Raw genomic sequence first — 16,349 nt, 5'->3', positions numbered from 1 at the left:
ATCTTTGCCAGTGGGCGGAAGCGAACCTGGAGCAGCTTTCAGCGGCCCACATTGCCGGAGTCATGAATGTCAAGGCGGACTTTCTCAGTCGCCATACCTTGGATCCCGGAGAGTGGCAGCTATCTGCTCAGGCGTTCTTGGACATCACGAAGCGCTGGGGCCAGCCGAGCCTAGTTCTGATGGCGTCATCGGCCAATTGCCAAGTGCCGCGCTTCTTCAGCAGAGGACGGGACCCTCGATCCCTGGGAGTAGATGCTCTTCTCCAACAGTGGCCGACACAAGAGCCCCTCTATGTGTTCCCGCCCTGGCCCATGTTGGGCAGGGTGCTAGACCGGGTGGCAAAGCATCCCGGCAGGGTAATCCTGGTGGGTCCGGATTGGCCCAGGCGTCTCTGGTTTGTGGACTTGATCAGGCTCTCAGTGGACGATCCTCTGCGACTGCCAGTGGAACAGGGCCTGTTACATCAGGGTCCCGTGGTGATGGAGGATCCCTCCCCCTTTGGTCTTACGGCCTGGCTATTGAGCGGCAGCGTCTGAGGAAGAAGGGCTTCTCAGACAAGGTCATCGCCACTATGCTGAGAGCGAGGAAGCGCTCTACTTCTACTGCTTACGCCAGGGTTTGGCGTATCTTTGCAGCGTGGTGTGAAGCAGGCTCACTTTCTCCCTTCACTGCTCCAATTTCTTCAGTGTTGGCGTTCCTGCAAGAAGGTCTGGAGAAAGGCCTGTCGCTCAGTTCCCTTAAAGTCCAGGTAGCGGCTCTGGCTTGCTTCAGGGGCCGCCTGAAGGGTGCTTCCCTGGCTTCACAGCCAGATGTGGTGCGCTTTCTCAAGGGAGTTAATCACCTGCGCCCTCCTCTGCACTCAGTGGTGCCTGCGTGGAATCTCAACCTGGTGCTAAGAGCATTGCAGAAGCCGCCTTTTGAACCCTTGTCGAGGGCATCTCTGAAAGACCTGACGTTGAAAGCAGTCTTTTTGGTGGCTATCACTTCAGCCAGAAGAGTTTCCGAGCTCCAGGCGCTCTCATGTCGAGAGCCTTTTCTGCAGTTCACTGAGGCAGGAGTGACTATTCGCACAGTGCCTTCCTTTCTGCCCAAGATTGTTTCTCGCTTCCATGTGAATCAGCAGCTCTGTCTCCCTTCCTTTCGTAGGGAGGACTACCCAGAGGAGTACTCTGCTCTTAAATATCTGGATGTGAGACGAGTCATCATCGGATACTTGGAAGTGACCAATGATTTCCGGAAATCGGATCATCTGTTTGTCCTGTTTGCGGGTCCTCGTAAGGGTCTGCAGGCTGCTAAGCCTACAGTGGCAAGATGGGTCAAGGAAGCCATTGCAGCGGCTTATGTGGCCGCGGGGAAGGTGCCGCCTATCCAGCTGAAGGCTCACTCCACGAGAGCTCAGGCGGCCTCGATGGCAGAGGCCGGATCCGTCTCCTTGGAAGAGATATGCAAGGCGGCAACTTGGGCTTCGGCTCATACATTCTCCAAGCATTACCGGTTGACTGTGGCTGCACGGGCGGAGGCCCGGTTTGGAGCTTCAGTGTTGAGGTCAGGGATTTCTATGTCCCGCCCTGGGTGAGTACTGCTTCGGTACATCCCACCAGTCTATGGATTGATCAGCTTGATGATATGGAAGGTAAAATTATGTATAATCATACCTGATAATTTTCTTTCCATTAATCATAGCTGATCAATCCATAGCCCCTCCCAGATATCTGTACTGTTTTTATTCTGGTTGCATTTCAGGTTCAAGTTTAGTCTTCAGTTATTTCAGAAAGACTTCGTGTTCAAGTTCTTCCTTCACTTGGATTCTTCAGGAGTTGAGACGAGTTTGTGTTACAGTGAGCTGCTGCATTCCTCTCCCCTCCGTTTTACGGGGCTGGATTGAGATTTAAATTCTGCCGGCACTCCCTCCCGCTTCGTGCGGCTGTAGGGCAGCTTTGTACCCCTCCCGCTTCGGCAGTGTTAGGGTCAGTCAGCTCCTCCCGCGGTTGCAGGATAAGCCAGATCCCCCCGCATCGGCGGGTGTGGTGTCCCTCCCCCGCTCCGCGGGGATGAGCTGGACGGATTCCCTCCCCCACTTGTGTGGGGATGAGCTGGGTTAATTCCCCTCCCCCGTTTCGGCGGTGGTGAGCTGGGCAGAGTGTCCCTTCGTGGGTGTAATTCTCTAAGTGCTGAGTCCTGCGGATGGAGCTTTTGATATCGACATACTGAGGAGTTTCCGGCAGCACTTGACCACATATAGGGAGGCAAAAGTTTGCTCTCTATCTCCACCTGCTGGTAGATGGACACAACCCACCAGTCTATGGATTGATCAGCTATGATTAATGGAAAGAAAATTATCAGGTATGATTATACATAATTTTACCATGATGGGGGTGGGGGTGGGGAGGATATACTAGTAGCTCTGCAGATGTTATTTTAGATATTAGATGTAATTTTTTATTGTGGTACATCTGTATGAGAGTATCTTTTCTATCTGAGTTAATGGAGTTCTTTTTAATGATTTATTTTTACTGTATGTAAACTGCTGTGTGCTATCTAAGTTTAGTGGTATATCATCAAGTTTTAATAAAACATAAAACACAAAAAATGCATTTTCCTTTTAAAAATTAAGTTGTTTTCCAACCTCTCAGCATCTGGCCAATTTATCTTTTTTTTTCTCTCTCTTTTTTTTTTAAAGTTTTTTGGTTGGATGAAAAGAATCTTGCTGATCAGCACAGGGAGAGGAGGGGGGGGGGGGGATCCGCAAGGCTGAATTAATACTCTTTGGGCCCTAGGCAAACATACATCTGTCAGGCTATAATCATGGATCCAGACAACGGAGAAGGATGTGGCCCAAGGCATCATCATTCCCCTTCTCCAGCTGCTTGACAGATCAGTGGGGATGAAGAGTATGTACACGTGCAAGACTGGTATGGCTGGATACCCATACCCAGACCTCTAGCTGCTTGCCAGCCATGCCGTAGGAGACCATGAAATTCTGCAGCAAGGGCTATGGCATCATGGGAGACAGGAAGAGCCCGGCTGTGAAGATGACAGTGAAGACCAGCAGGTGTCTACTGAGCAGTGAACACATCCTCCAAGGCTCAAGACACCTGGAGTGCTTTTCATGCTAAGAGAAAGCAGAGAGAGAACATGGCTTTACCATTTAAAAAGTTGCGCTGGTTTTCCAGAATTTGGTTGATTTCATGGATCCACAGCTGGCGGACTCCTGGGTTGGCAGAATGTAAAACATACGACTCGATGGCATCAGCAGTGCGGGACATCAGTGCAAATTTGCAAGGATCCCCATCCACACACTCCTCCAGGTTAAGGCAACTCACCTGAACAGGACAAGATAAAACCCCTGAGATACAGTCCTTACCATAACTAAAGCGCCCCATTTTAAGAGGGCGGACATTTTGCAGTTTTTCTAATGGCCCGTGAAAGTGCAGCATCTTTGGGTAGTCTAAACGTAAGAGGCTCAATTTCCAGGCAGGCATGCACTGATCTCACTGAGGTCTGCACTTTAATAATCTTGTGTCAAAACAGAAGAGCACCCCTTGCTCACAGTGGACAGAAGACATGCGCTACTGCTACTTGAAAAACAAGAGGCTTTCTACAGCAGTGGTTCTCAAATCTGTTCTTGAGGACCACCACACAGTCATGTTTTCAGGATAATCACAATGAATATGCAAGAGACACTGCATTTGCATGTGAACTACTTCCACTATATACAAATCTCTCTCGTGTATATTCTCTGTGGATATCCTGAACATCCTTACTGGCTGTTTTTTTGCCCTTCCACCCCACACCTTTTACACCTAGCCCATTATTCTCCCAGTTCCTACAGTGCATTTTGGCATATATTTCCAAAGCAAAATTTCTAGGTCCAGGAACAGGGGTAGGCAGCTGTGCCTGGGAGCAGAGCAGCCTTTGAGTACTGCTGCCTGCAGGTGTTAGGCTGCCACCTCTTGTTTCTGAAGCCAAAACACGGATACACATTTCTTTTTAGGTTGCTGTCAAGTCATCTTGTCTTACTGCAGAGTACACTCATGGATATGCACTGCCACAAGCACACATACTCACCTTGATACTGTTTTTAAACAAAAACCCCGGCATGGAGAAAGCTTTCTTCCTGTCCAGGGGCTCACTGAATATGACAATTTGCTCAAAAAGAAAGATCCGCCTCTCCTTGCAGCGTGGCACTAGGCCTGTATCCTGCTCCGTCACCAGGAATGTGTCCTGCAGCAGGAGCTTGCCTTGCGCTACAATCTTACCCTGGAAACAACAAAAAGAAAATACTAGGATTACATTGGCTCTTTACAATAATCAAACCTTTTCCCTATCTTGCCTACCCTGCCCAGTGCTGTGGTCATGACTGGAAACAAAGGAGATCACCCACTGATATCATAGTCACTGTGTCAACAAAGACAAACCAGCCCATCTCCCTTCCTGATGAAAGTTGCAGCTAAATTGTTGGCAGCATCACACTTTTTTTTTTAAGGGACATATTTTTTTTTTTTGTTACATTTGTACCCCGCGCTTTCCCACTCATGGCAGGCTCAATGCGGCTTACATGGGGCAATGGAGGGTTAAGTGCCTTGCCATATCTAACCTTTGTTTAATGTTTTCACTAATTCACTGTTTATAGCTGAAACAGAACTCCAAAAGGTGCAATAAAGTGGCTTTCAAACAGTTCTATCAGCTAGATAGCTGAAAAATACAGACTAGCCTCTTTCTAGTTCTAGTGCTTTTTGATTTGGTCTTATTGATAGGTCTTCCTCCTGGCTCCATCTAATATACTCACACAATCGTAAGGAAAATAAAAAAAGCAAGTCCCTTTGTTATAGCTACAGTTCTGCTTTTAAGTTTTCAACCAGGCTCCTCTTTTTTTCCTATGTTATCAGTATGGCAAAATGGGGTTTTATGTACCTATTGGGACTCCTTGTTATGCCCCCTGATCTTTATCTTCCCCAATGACTTCTCCTTCCCCTTACAAACATTTAAGTTGCATGACTTGTGCAAGCTTCTCTGATCATCCACAGTGCCTGGCAGCCTGGAGGCCTCAGTTTGTGACAGCCAGGACCAAGGGAATAAAATTTGCCAAACTAACTCCCTTCAGTTTCCTTCAGAAGTTGTAACACTACTACTACACGAGTATGTTCATGTTACACACAGAGAAACTGGATCTGAGGCTTGCTAGCACAGCCAGTGAAACACTGATGGCAGATATGAGACATGCCCCAAGCAAAACACCAGAGGCCGGAGGATGAGCTCCCATCTCTAGCTCCATCAATTTTCCTGCCAGGGTTGCAAGCTAGCTTCAAATAATCCAGCTTTGGTTTCCCCCTCTTGTCTGCATACGTTTGTAGTTTTTATGGAAAATCAATACGGAAAGTAAGTCCTTGTCAGAAGTGGGGTAAAACCAGGACTGGATTTATGAGCCTTAAAAATCTGGAGCCAGTTGGCAACCGTATTTTCACTGCTCTGAAAGGCAGAGGGAGGTACGTGAGGTGGAAGGGAAGGGAGGGATGGATGGTTGAGGTGGAGAGAAGTACGGTGGCCTTTTCTGGAGTTATGCAGAAAATGCGCTTGTAATTACATCGAAGCCCTGGAGCCGGCCCACGTTCATCATGTCGTTGCAGCGCTTGGGGACGATGCACATGACTTCCACGGCTCTCTGTGTACAGAAAGAGAAACAAGTTCAGTACAGTGCCTCCTCAGCTGCAGCCGTGCCCCAGGAACCAACAGCAGCAAAAGTAACTCTGGTGTGTGCCTGAGGCATTTTACGGTAGCACTTAATCATCAACAATTTCTAATTTTTTTCAGATGCATTCACTTACTGTTCATTTACCCATCATGCATTCATCCACTTCCCCTGTCATCCTTCCCAAGGAGCTGGTGTAAGTTTCTACCCTGGGGCCCCTTGGTTTTAAGGAGGGGGCCTAGCCAGTGCTAGATACTTGAAACTCAGCGTCCAGTTACATTATTCAGCTTCACCAAGAGAGGGCCCTTTTTGATGCTGTGACCAAAGACAATTGCTCTGGTTAAATTCTCTCACCCTTCCCATACAAGCCCAGCTCAACCATTTATTCAGTCTCTTCCCTATACACTCTCCAGCCTCCCTCACGCTTCCACAATTAGAAGAGCTGAGCAATAGAGGGGAAAGGTAATGGGATTTTATATACTGATTTTTGTTATTACAATCAAAGCAGTTTACATATTATATACAGGTACTTATTTTGTACCTAGGACAATGGAGGATTAAGTTGGCTCCTAGATGCAGTCACACTCTGCCACTGCTCAAGGGTTTGCTACTGCAGAAGTGATAGACGGCTTCCAGTAAGGCAAGGTGCATTACAGCTCTTTTAATGAACTGGGAGATGTGTATGTGTGTGTGGGAGGGGCCTTCCTATACCAAAGCACTGAATCCTGAGTTGTGAGACTGGCCGATTAAGAGGGTAATATACAGTACATCGATTAAACAAGTAAATGATTAATAGCATATGTGCATGTAAATGTCAAATTCCACCTAAGTGTTATTCTGTAAATATGTGCATTGCTTCCATAAGGCCTCTTTTACCAAACCGCTCTAGCGATTCCTGTGCGGCAATGTCAACGAGGCCCATACAAAATGAATGGGCTTTGTCAGCAATGCCATGCCGGCAATCGCTAGCAGGGTTTGGTATAAGAGGCCCATAGTGTGTTTTATCACAGGTAGGTGTGCACATAGGTGCAGTCTGGATGGAACATGGACAGGAGCCACATTTACACACATAACTTATAGAATATTATAAGTTAAACGTGTATCTCTGACCTTTAGATGTGAGCATTTACACCAGCAGGTGTAAATGTTTCTGGTTACAATAATATTCTATAGAGAAAAGTAGATGCCTACTTTCTTTAGTAGAATAGGCATCCTTTATACGCCTCTACCTGGGCACACTGGTGAAGAATTATTCCTACTAAAACAAAAGACTGGTTATTCATTAGGGAAGTTTGTCATAAGTACATAAGTACATAAGTAGTGCCATACTGGGAAAGACCAAAGGTCCATCTAGCCCAGCATCCTGTCACCGACAGTGGCCAATCCAGGTCAAGGGCACCTGGCACGCTCCCCAAACGTAAAAACATTCCAGACAAGTTATACCTAAAAATGCGGAATTTTTCCAAGTCCATTTAATAGCGGTCTATGGACTTGTCCTTTAGGAATCTATCTAACCCCTTTTTAAACTCCGTCAAGCTAACCGCCCGTACCACGTTCTCCGGCAATGAATTCCAGAGTCTAATTACACGTTGGGTGAAGAAAAATTTTCTCCGATTCGTTTTAAATTTACCACACTGTAGCTTCAACTCATGCCCTCTAGTCCTAGTATTTTTGGATAGCGTGAACAGTCGCTTCACATCCACCCGATCCATTCCACTCATTATTTTATACACTTCTATCATATCTCCCCTCAGTCGTCTCTTCTCCAAGCTGAAAAGCCCTAGCCTTCTCAGCCTCTCTTCATAGGAAAGTCGTCCCATCCCCACTATCATTTCGTCGCCCTTCGCTGTACCTTTTCCAATTCTACTATATCTTTTTTGAGATACGGAGACCAGTACTGAACACAATACTCCAGGTGCGGTCGCACCATGGAGCGATACAACGGCATTATAACATCCGCACACCTGGACTCCATACCCTTCTTAATAACACCCAACATTCTATTCGCTTTCCTAGCCGCAGCAGCACACTGAGCAGAAGGTTTCAGCGTATCATCGACGACGACACCCAGATCCCTTTCTTGATCCGTAACTCCTAACGCGGAACCTTGCAAGACGTAGCTATAATTCGGGTTCCTCTTACCCACATGCATCACTTTGCACTTGTCAACATTGAACTTCATCTGCCACTTGCACGCCCATTCTCCCAGTCTCGCAAGGTCCTCCTGTAATCGTTCACATTCCTCCTGCGACTTGACGACCCTGAATAATTTTGTGTCATCGGCGAATTTAATTACCTCACTAGTTATTCCCATCTCTAGGTCATTTATAAATACATTAAAAAGCAACGGACCCAGCACAGACCCCTGCGGGACCCCACTAACTACCCTCCTCCACTGAGAATACTGGCCACGCAATCCTACTCTCTGCTTCCTATCTTTCAACCAGTTCTTAATCCATAATAATACCCTACCTCCGATTCCATGTGTCCTGTTCATAACAGTGTTATATGCAGCAATTAAAAAATGTAAGAAATGATAAATACTATACCTCTAACTCTGCTGTGTCAAGGCAAGCCTTTTTTGAATATTTGAGAAAATCCTGTAAAAAGTAGAAAATTTGCTTAATTTTGAATTGTATAGTACAACAGTCTAGTAGCTGTACAGGTCCCGAATAAAACTGGATTATTTTTGTAGATTGTGATACCTTTATTAGACAAAGTACAAATAAACTTATCATAATGATGTACACGAGCTCTGGAAACCTCAAAATCCCCTATCTTCTGCCACCTGAAGCAGGACTTACATAGCTTTGAAAGCATATGAACAACATTTTTGGTTTACTCTTATTTTAGTTTAATAAATATCATTAAAGAATCTATTAGGAATTTCTAGAAAAATCAATATACTACTACTACTTAACATTTCTAGAGCGCTACTAGGGTTACGCAGCGCTATACAGTTTAACAAAGAAGGACAGTCCCTGCTCGAAGGAGCTTACAATCTAAAGGACAAAATGTCAAGTTGGGGCAGTCAAGATTTCCTGAATAGAGGTGTAGTGGTTAGGTGCCGAAGGCGACATTGAAGAGGTGGGCTTTGAGCAAGGATTTGAAGATGGGCAGGGAGGGGGCCTGGCGTATGGGCTCAGGGAGTTTATTCCAAGCATGGGGTGAGGCGAGGCAGAAAGGGGGGAGCCTGGAGTTGGCGGTGGTGGAGAAGGGTACTGAGAGGAGGGATTTGTCTTGAGAGCGGAGGTTACGGGTAGGAACGTAAGGGGAGATGAGGGTAGGTGGCCAATATCCTGGGTGCACAGGGAACATTGGGGGGGGGGGGGGGGGGGGGGGGGAGGATGGAAGAAGGATGGACCTGCATGTGCTAGCAGTGGTGTGGCCAACCCATGTGTGCCAATACAACTGTTCTTAAAACTTACTCATTTACAAGGGCATTTGGTGACGTGACCAGGGATGGTGTGGTTGGCTGTCCTGCTTGATGCTGTAACTTTAACTCAACATTGTTTTTTTTTTTTTGGAACTCTATTTTTTTTCTCTCGTACTACTGTAATCTTTTCTGCCCTATCGTGTTGTTGGTGTTCTTTTTTTACCTAATTTTAGTATGTAAAACACCTCGCTATGCTGGCCTGTAAAGGTATAAACAATAATAAACACAAAGCCTATTTTTCTTGGATGGAGGCTTTGAAAGAGAGTTGGCAAACATCACTTTTTAAATTTAGGCCTTCCATGAAGTAAGTTTCCTGAGTGGCATAAATTGGCAAATATCTGAATGAATTTGATATATCTTTTCCCTTATGCTTAATTCAAATGCCCAAGCAATATCTATAGTATGCTAGTAAGCAACTTAATTGTGCTAGTGGAAGAATAATTATATATGGTCAGAACTATTCTAACAGGAACAACTGTATTATAAAGCGATATAATTTGATGTGTAGAAAAAATTCACCACAAAAAAAGAAGTATTTAGTTTCATCCAGAGAAAAGAGCACAGCTCGCTATTCATAGGTCACTCCAAAAGGTGACTCATCCAAAAAGGGGAACCGGTTGAATCCAAAAATTCAATAACTTCTCCAGATATCAACACAAAAACTTTATCTCATTGTCCCATATAGTGTAGTCATAACCAATCTCTCGACAGTTGGTGAATTCCCTCTGTTTTGCTACTTCATCAGGAGAGGGTATGCATAACATTCATCTTCCTTACTGCATTCTCTGGATGAAGCTAAGTACTTCTTTTTTGTGGTGAATTTTTTCTACACATCAAATTATATCGCTTTATAAAACAATTGTTCCTGTTAGAATAGTTCTGACCATATATAATTATTCTTCCGCTAGCACAATTAAGTTGCTTACTAGCATACTATAGATATTGCTTGGGCATTTGAATTAAGAATTTGTCACGAGTATATCCTCCAGTTTTTACTGCAGATTGCTTTTTTCTCTATATAAATTGAGTTTTTGCTCTCTGCAGGTTTTTCGGAGGTGGAGGTTGGCCTATGATGATAGCCTTTATAGGTGTGTCCACAGAGTTAGTACCATAGGCTTGTGAGGCCTAATTTTGATACATATAAGAAGTGACTCATTAATTGCACAAGCGATAATAATTTTTTAGAACAAATATGTATAGTAGTTTCTAAGTATATAAGTATTGCCATACTGGGACAGACCAAAGGTCCATCAACCTAGCATCCTGTTTCCAAAAGTGGCCAATCCAGGTCACAAGTATCTGGCAAATAAAGTGCAATACATTTTATGCTGCTTATCCTAGAAATAAGCAGTGGATTTTCCCCAAGTCCATTTTAATAATGGCTTATGGACTTTTCTTTTAGGAAGCTAGCCAAACCTTTTTTAAACCCGCTAAGCTAACTGCTTTTACTACATTCTCTGGCAATGAATTCCAGAGTTCAATTACACATCGAGTAAAGAAATATTTTCTCTGATTCGTTTTAAATGTACTACTTTGTAGCTTCATTGAATGCTCCCTAGTCCTAGTATTTTTGGAAAAAGTAAACAAGTGATTGATTCACATCTACCCATTCCATTCCACTCCACTCATTATTATATAGACCTCTATCATATCTCCCCTCAGCCGTCTTTTACCCAAGCTGAAGAGCCCTAGCCGCTTTAGCCAGTCCTCATAGGGAAGTTGTCCCATTCCTTTTTATCATTTTTGTCGCCCTTCTCTGTAACCTTTCTACTTCCACTACATCTTTTTTGTGAAGCAGTGACCAGAATTGCACACAATATTTGAGGTGCGTTCGCACCATAGAGCGATATAAAAGCATTATAACGTCCTCATTTTTGTTTTCCATTCCTTTCCTAACACTACTTAACATTCTATTTGCTTTCTTAGTCGCCGCTGCACAGTGAGCAGAGGGTTTCAACGTATCAACGATGACACCTAGATCCCTTTCCTGGTTGGTGATTCCTAATGTGGAAACTTGGATTACGTAGCTATAGTTTGGGTTCCTCTTTCCCACATGCATCACTTTCCACTTGTTCACATTAAACGTCATCTGCCATTTGGATGCCTAGTTTCCCAGACTTGTAAGGTCCTCTTGTATTTTTTTACAATCCTCTTTCAATTTAACTACTTAAAAAGCAGCGGGCCTAGCACAGACCCATACGGATCCCCACTATCTACCCTTCTCCACTGAGAATACTGACCATTTAACCCTACTCTTTGTTTTCTATCTTTTAACCAGTTTTTAATCCACAATAGAACACTACCTCCTATCCCATGACCTTCCAATTTCCTCTGGACTCTTTCATGAGGTACTTTGTCAAATGCCTTTTGAAAATCCAGATACACAGTATCAACCGGCTCACCTTTATCCACATGTCTGTTTACCCCTAATAGATTGGTGAGGCAAGATTTCCCTTCATTAAATTCATGTTGGCTTTGTCTCATTGAGCCACGCTTTTGAATATGCTCTGTTGTTTTGCTCTTTATAAGTTTCTACAATTTTGCCTGGCACCGAAGTCAGGCTTACCGATCTATAATTTCCCAGATCACCTCTGGAACCTTTTTTTAAAAAACTACGTTACATTGGCCACCCTCCAGTATTTCGGTACCATGCTTGATTTTAAAGATAAATTGCATATTACTAAAAACAGTTCTGCAAGTTCATTTTTCAATTCTGTAAGTACCCTGGGATGAATACCATCCAGTCCAAGCAATTTGCTACTCTTCAATTTGTCAAATTGTGCCATTACTCCTCCAGGATAATAGAGATTTCATTCAGTTTCTCTGACTCATCAGCATTGAATACCATTTCTGGCACCGGTATCTCTCCCTAATCTTCCTCAGTGAAGACCGAAGCAAAAAAATCATTAATCCTTCTGCTATGGCCTTGTCTTCCCTGAGTGACTCTTTTACCCCTCGGTCCAACTGATGTTTTGCCGGCTTCTTGCTTTTAATATACCTAAAAAATTTTTTTCAAAGTCCCTCTCTACCTTCCTTATCAGCGCTGTGCATTTGACTTGCCATTCCTTATGCTGTTTCTTATTATTTTCAGTTGGATCCTTCTTCTATTTTCTGAAGGATTTTCTTTTAGCTTTAATAGCTTCTTTCACCTCACTTTTTAACCATGCCGGCTGTCGTTTGGTCTTCCTTCCTCCTTTTTTAATACACAGAATATATTTGGCCTGGGGTTCCAGGATAGTATTTTTGAACAGCATCCACGCCTGATGTAAACGTCTGACCTTCACAGTTGCTTCTATAAGTTTTTTCCCCACCATTCTTCTCATTTTATCATAGTCTTCTTTTTGAAAGTTAAATGCTAATGTATTGCATTTTCTGTGCATACTTACTCCAAAGCCGATATCAAATCTGATCATATTATGATCACGGTTATCAAGCTGCCCCAGCACCATTACCTCCTGCACCAGATAATTCGCTTCACTAAGGACCCACACACACATATATAGCGCGTCGAACATTTGCACACACTACACAGACGTGTTATGCCGTGTTTATATGACAGCTCTGGGATTACCGGCAGCCTCTGACCACACGTTCAATATATCACGGTAAAGGATTCGGATTCCTTTTGTGCATTCGTCGGTATGGTTAGTGCATCACGACATGTCCACATTACAATGGTAGTTTACTCGTTTGTATTCCGTTTTCGTTAGCTGCTACCGTCGTCGGAAAAAAGTCGTTAGTGCATGCCAGGGTTTACTACTTGCTCGTTAATGGCTCGTTAAGTTTAGTGCATCTGGCCCTAGGTCTAGAATTTTTCCTTCTCTTGTTGGCTCCTGTACCAGCTGTTCCATAAAGCAGTTCTTGATTTCGTCAAGGAATTTACCTCCCTAGCATGCCCTGATGTCACATTTACCCAGATAATATCGGGGTAATTGAAATCACCCATTATTATTTGTATTGCCCAGTTTGTTAGCCTCCCTAATTTCTGATAACATTTCTACATCTGTCTGTTCATCCTGGCCAGGTGGATGGTACTACATTTTTATCACTATCCTTTTCCTCTTTACACATGGAATTTCAATCCATAAGGATTGCAAGATGTGTTTTGTTTCCTGCAGAATTCTCAATCAATTTGATTCACGGTCCTCCTTAACATACAATGCTACCCCTCTACCAATTCAAGCCACCCTATCACTACGTTATAATTTGTACCCTGGTATGACAGTGTCCCACTGATTATCCTTCTTCCACCAGGTCTCAGAGATGCCTATTATATCTAATTTTTCATTTTGTGCAATATATTCTAACTCACCCATTTTATTTCTTAGGCTTCTGGCATTCGCATATGGACATTTCAAACTATGTTTGTTGTTCCTATTTACATCTTGCTCAGCAGTTGACAGTGTTAATTTGCAACCCTTTGTCTGATTTTTAATGTAAAGACACCTGGTATTGCAACCTCGCTATCGGGATACCCTATCTTCCCTGTTTTGGTGATATCTTTGAAAGATACCTTGTTCCGAACCATGTGTTTCAGAACGACTGTCGGCCTTCCCCCAGGTTCTAATTTAAAAGCTGCTCTATCTCCTTTTTAAATGCCAATGCCAGCAGTCGGTTCCCATCCTGGTTAAGGTGGAGTCCATTCTTCTGGAATAGGCTCCCCCCTTCCCCAGAATGTTGCCCAGTTCCTTACAAATCTAAAACCCTCTTCCCCGCACCATTGCCTCATCCACGCGTTGAGACTCCGGAGTTCTGCCCGTCTCTTGGGCCCTGCGTATGGAATGTGGAGCACCTCAGAAAATGCTACCCTAGAGATTCTGAATTTGAGCTTTCTACCTAAGAGAAAGAAATTTGGCTTCCAGAACCTTTCTCCCACATTTCCCTATGTCATTGGTACCCACATGTACCAAGACAGCCGGCTCCTCCCCAGCACTATCTAAAATCCTATCCAGGTGACAAACAAGCCCCCCCCCCCCCCCGAAAAACAAAACAAAGGATGAATATTCTAGTAGATAAGCCTTTATAACCTTTAGTTCAACACCCTCATCTGTGGGGCAACCCTAACCTTCCCTCTGTGTCTGCCAGACTGCTTAGCGGGCTGCTAGCGTCTTACAACTTGCTTAGCTATACAAGAATTGTTGAAATTGATGAGCTTAGAGAGCAGTGTGGGAAAATGTGAGCTCTGGAACCCTCTGGATGTTAAACCACGTTAAGGGGCTTTTTACTATACAAACTATGAATGATAACGATGTCAGACAACACCTGTGTTGGAAGGGGTCCTACTAAATCCAAGGCTTCTCATATTAAGATTGCACTTTATTTGTATGCAAATTACCAGTGAGACTCTCCTTAAATGTACAGCTGACAGGGGGGAAAAAAGATGAGCTATCTGAACAACCAAGACAAGTCTAGAAGGCAACTGCTGGTTTGTTCCATCTCCCATCCCTCTGTTATCAGACTTGATTCTACACAATATCAGCTCTTAGTTACGTTGGACCCAAATTATGGAATGCTCTCCCTGCCTCCCTCAGTTCAGAAACTTCCTATAAAAAGTAAAAATCCTCCTTGAAAACTCACCTTAGTATATATACCCTACCTGTTCTTAATTGTTTTTCCCTCTCTTCAGCAACTTTTCATTGTTTTATTGTAAACTGCTTTGAGCCGATACTGGCATATAGCAGTATATCAAGCAATGTGAAATAAATACACAAACAGTTTACAAAAATATTAATAAATTAAAAATGTTCTATTTTTGTTTGTAGAACTTTGACATTTTTTTTCACTGGTCTTGATTGTTTTTATTTTTATATTTTTTTAATGGTTTGGTTTTGTTTGTATGCTGATTTTTATTTTTGGAGTGGTTCTTGCTTATCTGTCTTATTTGAATTTTCTTTCTTTCTTTTGCTATTTTTCTATCGCTTAGACTTGGCTTGTTCCAAATTTGGCAATTACTCCAGTGTTTCTTAACCAAGACAAGCAATAGGAACCTTGCCATTAAGTTAAACATCTTGCTAGCAATTGTACATCAATCTCTCTGTTTGTTAATCAAATACGTCATTTTCAATGCATTTAGACAAGTTACTATGGAACTTTGCAAGTCGAAGTGCTTTGAAAATACACCTCCACATGTCACAGTCTCCGACTATGCCACTATGTTAGCATGGTCTCTGGTTGCAATCAAGTAAGTTCCTATGTATCAAATTTCCCTGTTTAAATCATGCAAGCCAGTATGTAACACTGTTTCCGAATGTAACCATGTAAGCCACACTGAACCTATACGTTTAGGAAAATTGTGGGATATAAATACTGCTATAAAGAAATTAAAAAAAAAAAATTTCTATTGTGAATTGTCATACACTAGGTTTTTGCAGCTTTGATAATTAAGACTAACATTAATGTCACTCAGCTTCTCTCACTATTTTTTGTCTTTGCCAATCCCCTCACTTCAGTCCCAGAAAGCATGTTTTATGTAGCACCAGAAACTTACACCTGCCTGAGAAATGACTCCTCTGAGATAAACCCTCAGCATCTATGCCATGCAGTCTCTTGAGACAGAGTACAAGCCTTGATAATTTTTTTAAAACTACTTTCCTGCTGCTCCTCCACAACCATGGGCGCAGCCGAAATTCAGTAGTACACTCATCACATCTAATTAGTCCTCAGTAGCTCTGATGTTAAAAACACACTGCACGAACCAATACTATACTATTCTGAATATGATGTAATTTGTAACTCCATTTCTAAAGATGCTGCTTAAAAAGTAAAGCTTTCTCAGAATACTTTTGTACTTCAGAAATCCTGCTCACTATTTGCATTCCATTTCAGTGCACTTTGATTTCACTCACCTTTAACAGCAGCTGGTATTTCATTATTCTCTGCACTGGTTTTATTAGGAGGTCAGTTAGCTGAAGCCTGTGGCCCAGACGCTGCTTCAAGTCCTAAAGTGTTTAAAAGAAAAAGCATTATTCTTTGCACAAACCATATGAATGGGAGGTCCTTTTGATAGAGGCTAGACAGATAAATTTGTAACCCTATTCCCCTTGCAAAACATTTCAAAAGACTGATTTGCCTTACTGGAATCCAATCCATTCCTACAGTATGCATAGAGATGTGTAGGATTATTATTATTAGCATTTGACATTCCGCTCCATCTGGATAACAGGTCAGAGCTGTGTACAATCCAATAAAAATAGAAAAGGAAAAAAAAACCCCAAAACAAACAAA

General features: G+C 43.1%; 1 protein-coding gene across 1 annotated transcript in view; it reads right to left on the bottom strand.

Moving 5' to 3' along the window:
• Nucleotides 1–16,349, bottom strand: part of TRIO (trio Rho guanine nucleotide exchange factor) — a 905,131-nt gene that overhangs the window by 63,862 nt on the left and 824,920 nt on the right. The window contains 5 exon segments of the mRNA XM_030209962.1: nucleotides 3,146–3,323; nucleotides 4,069–4,260; nucleotides 5,585–5,662; nucleotides 8,239–8,289; nucleotides 15,971–16,063. Of these exon segments, the coding sequence (XP_030065822.1) occupies nucleotides 3,146–3,323; nucleotides 4,069–4,260; nucleotides 5,585–5,662; nucleotides 8,239–8,289; nucleotides 15,971–16,063 (592 nt within the window).

Source organism: Microcaecilia unicolor, chromosome 1 (assembly GCF_901765095.1).
Source record: "Microcaecilia unicolor chromosome 1, aMicUni1.1, whole genome shotgun sequence".
NCBI lineage: Eukaryota > Metazoa > Chordata > Amphibia > Gymnophiona > Siphonopidae > Microcaecilia > Microcaecilia unicolor.
Note: the sequence above shows the minus strand (reverse complement) of the source record. Positions and strands in the feature narration are given on the sequence as shown.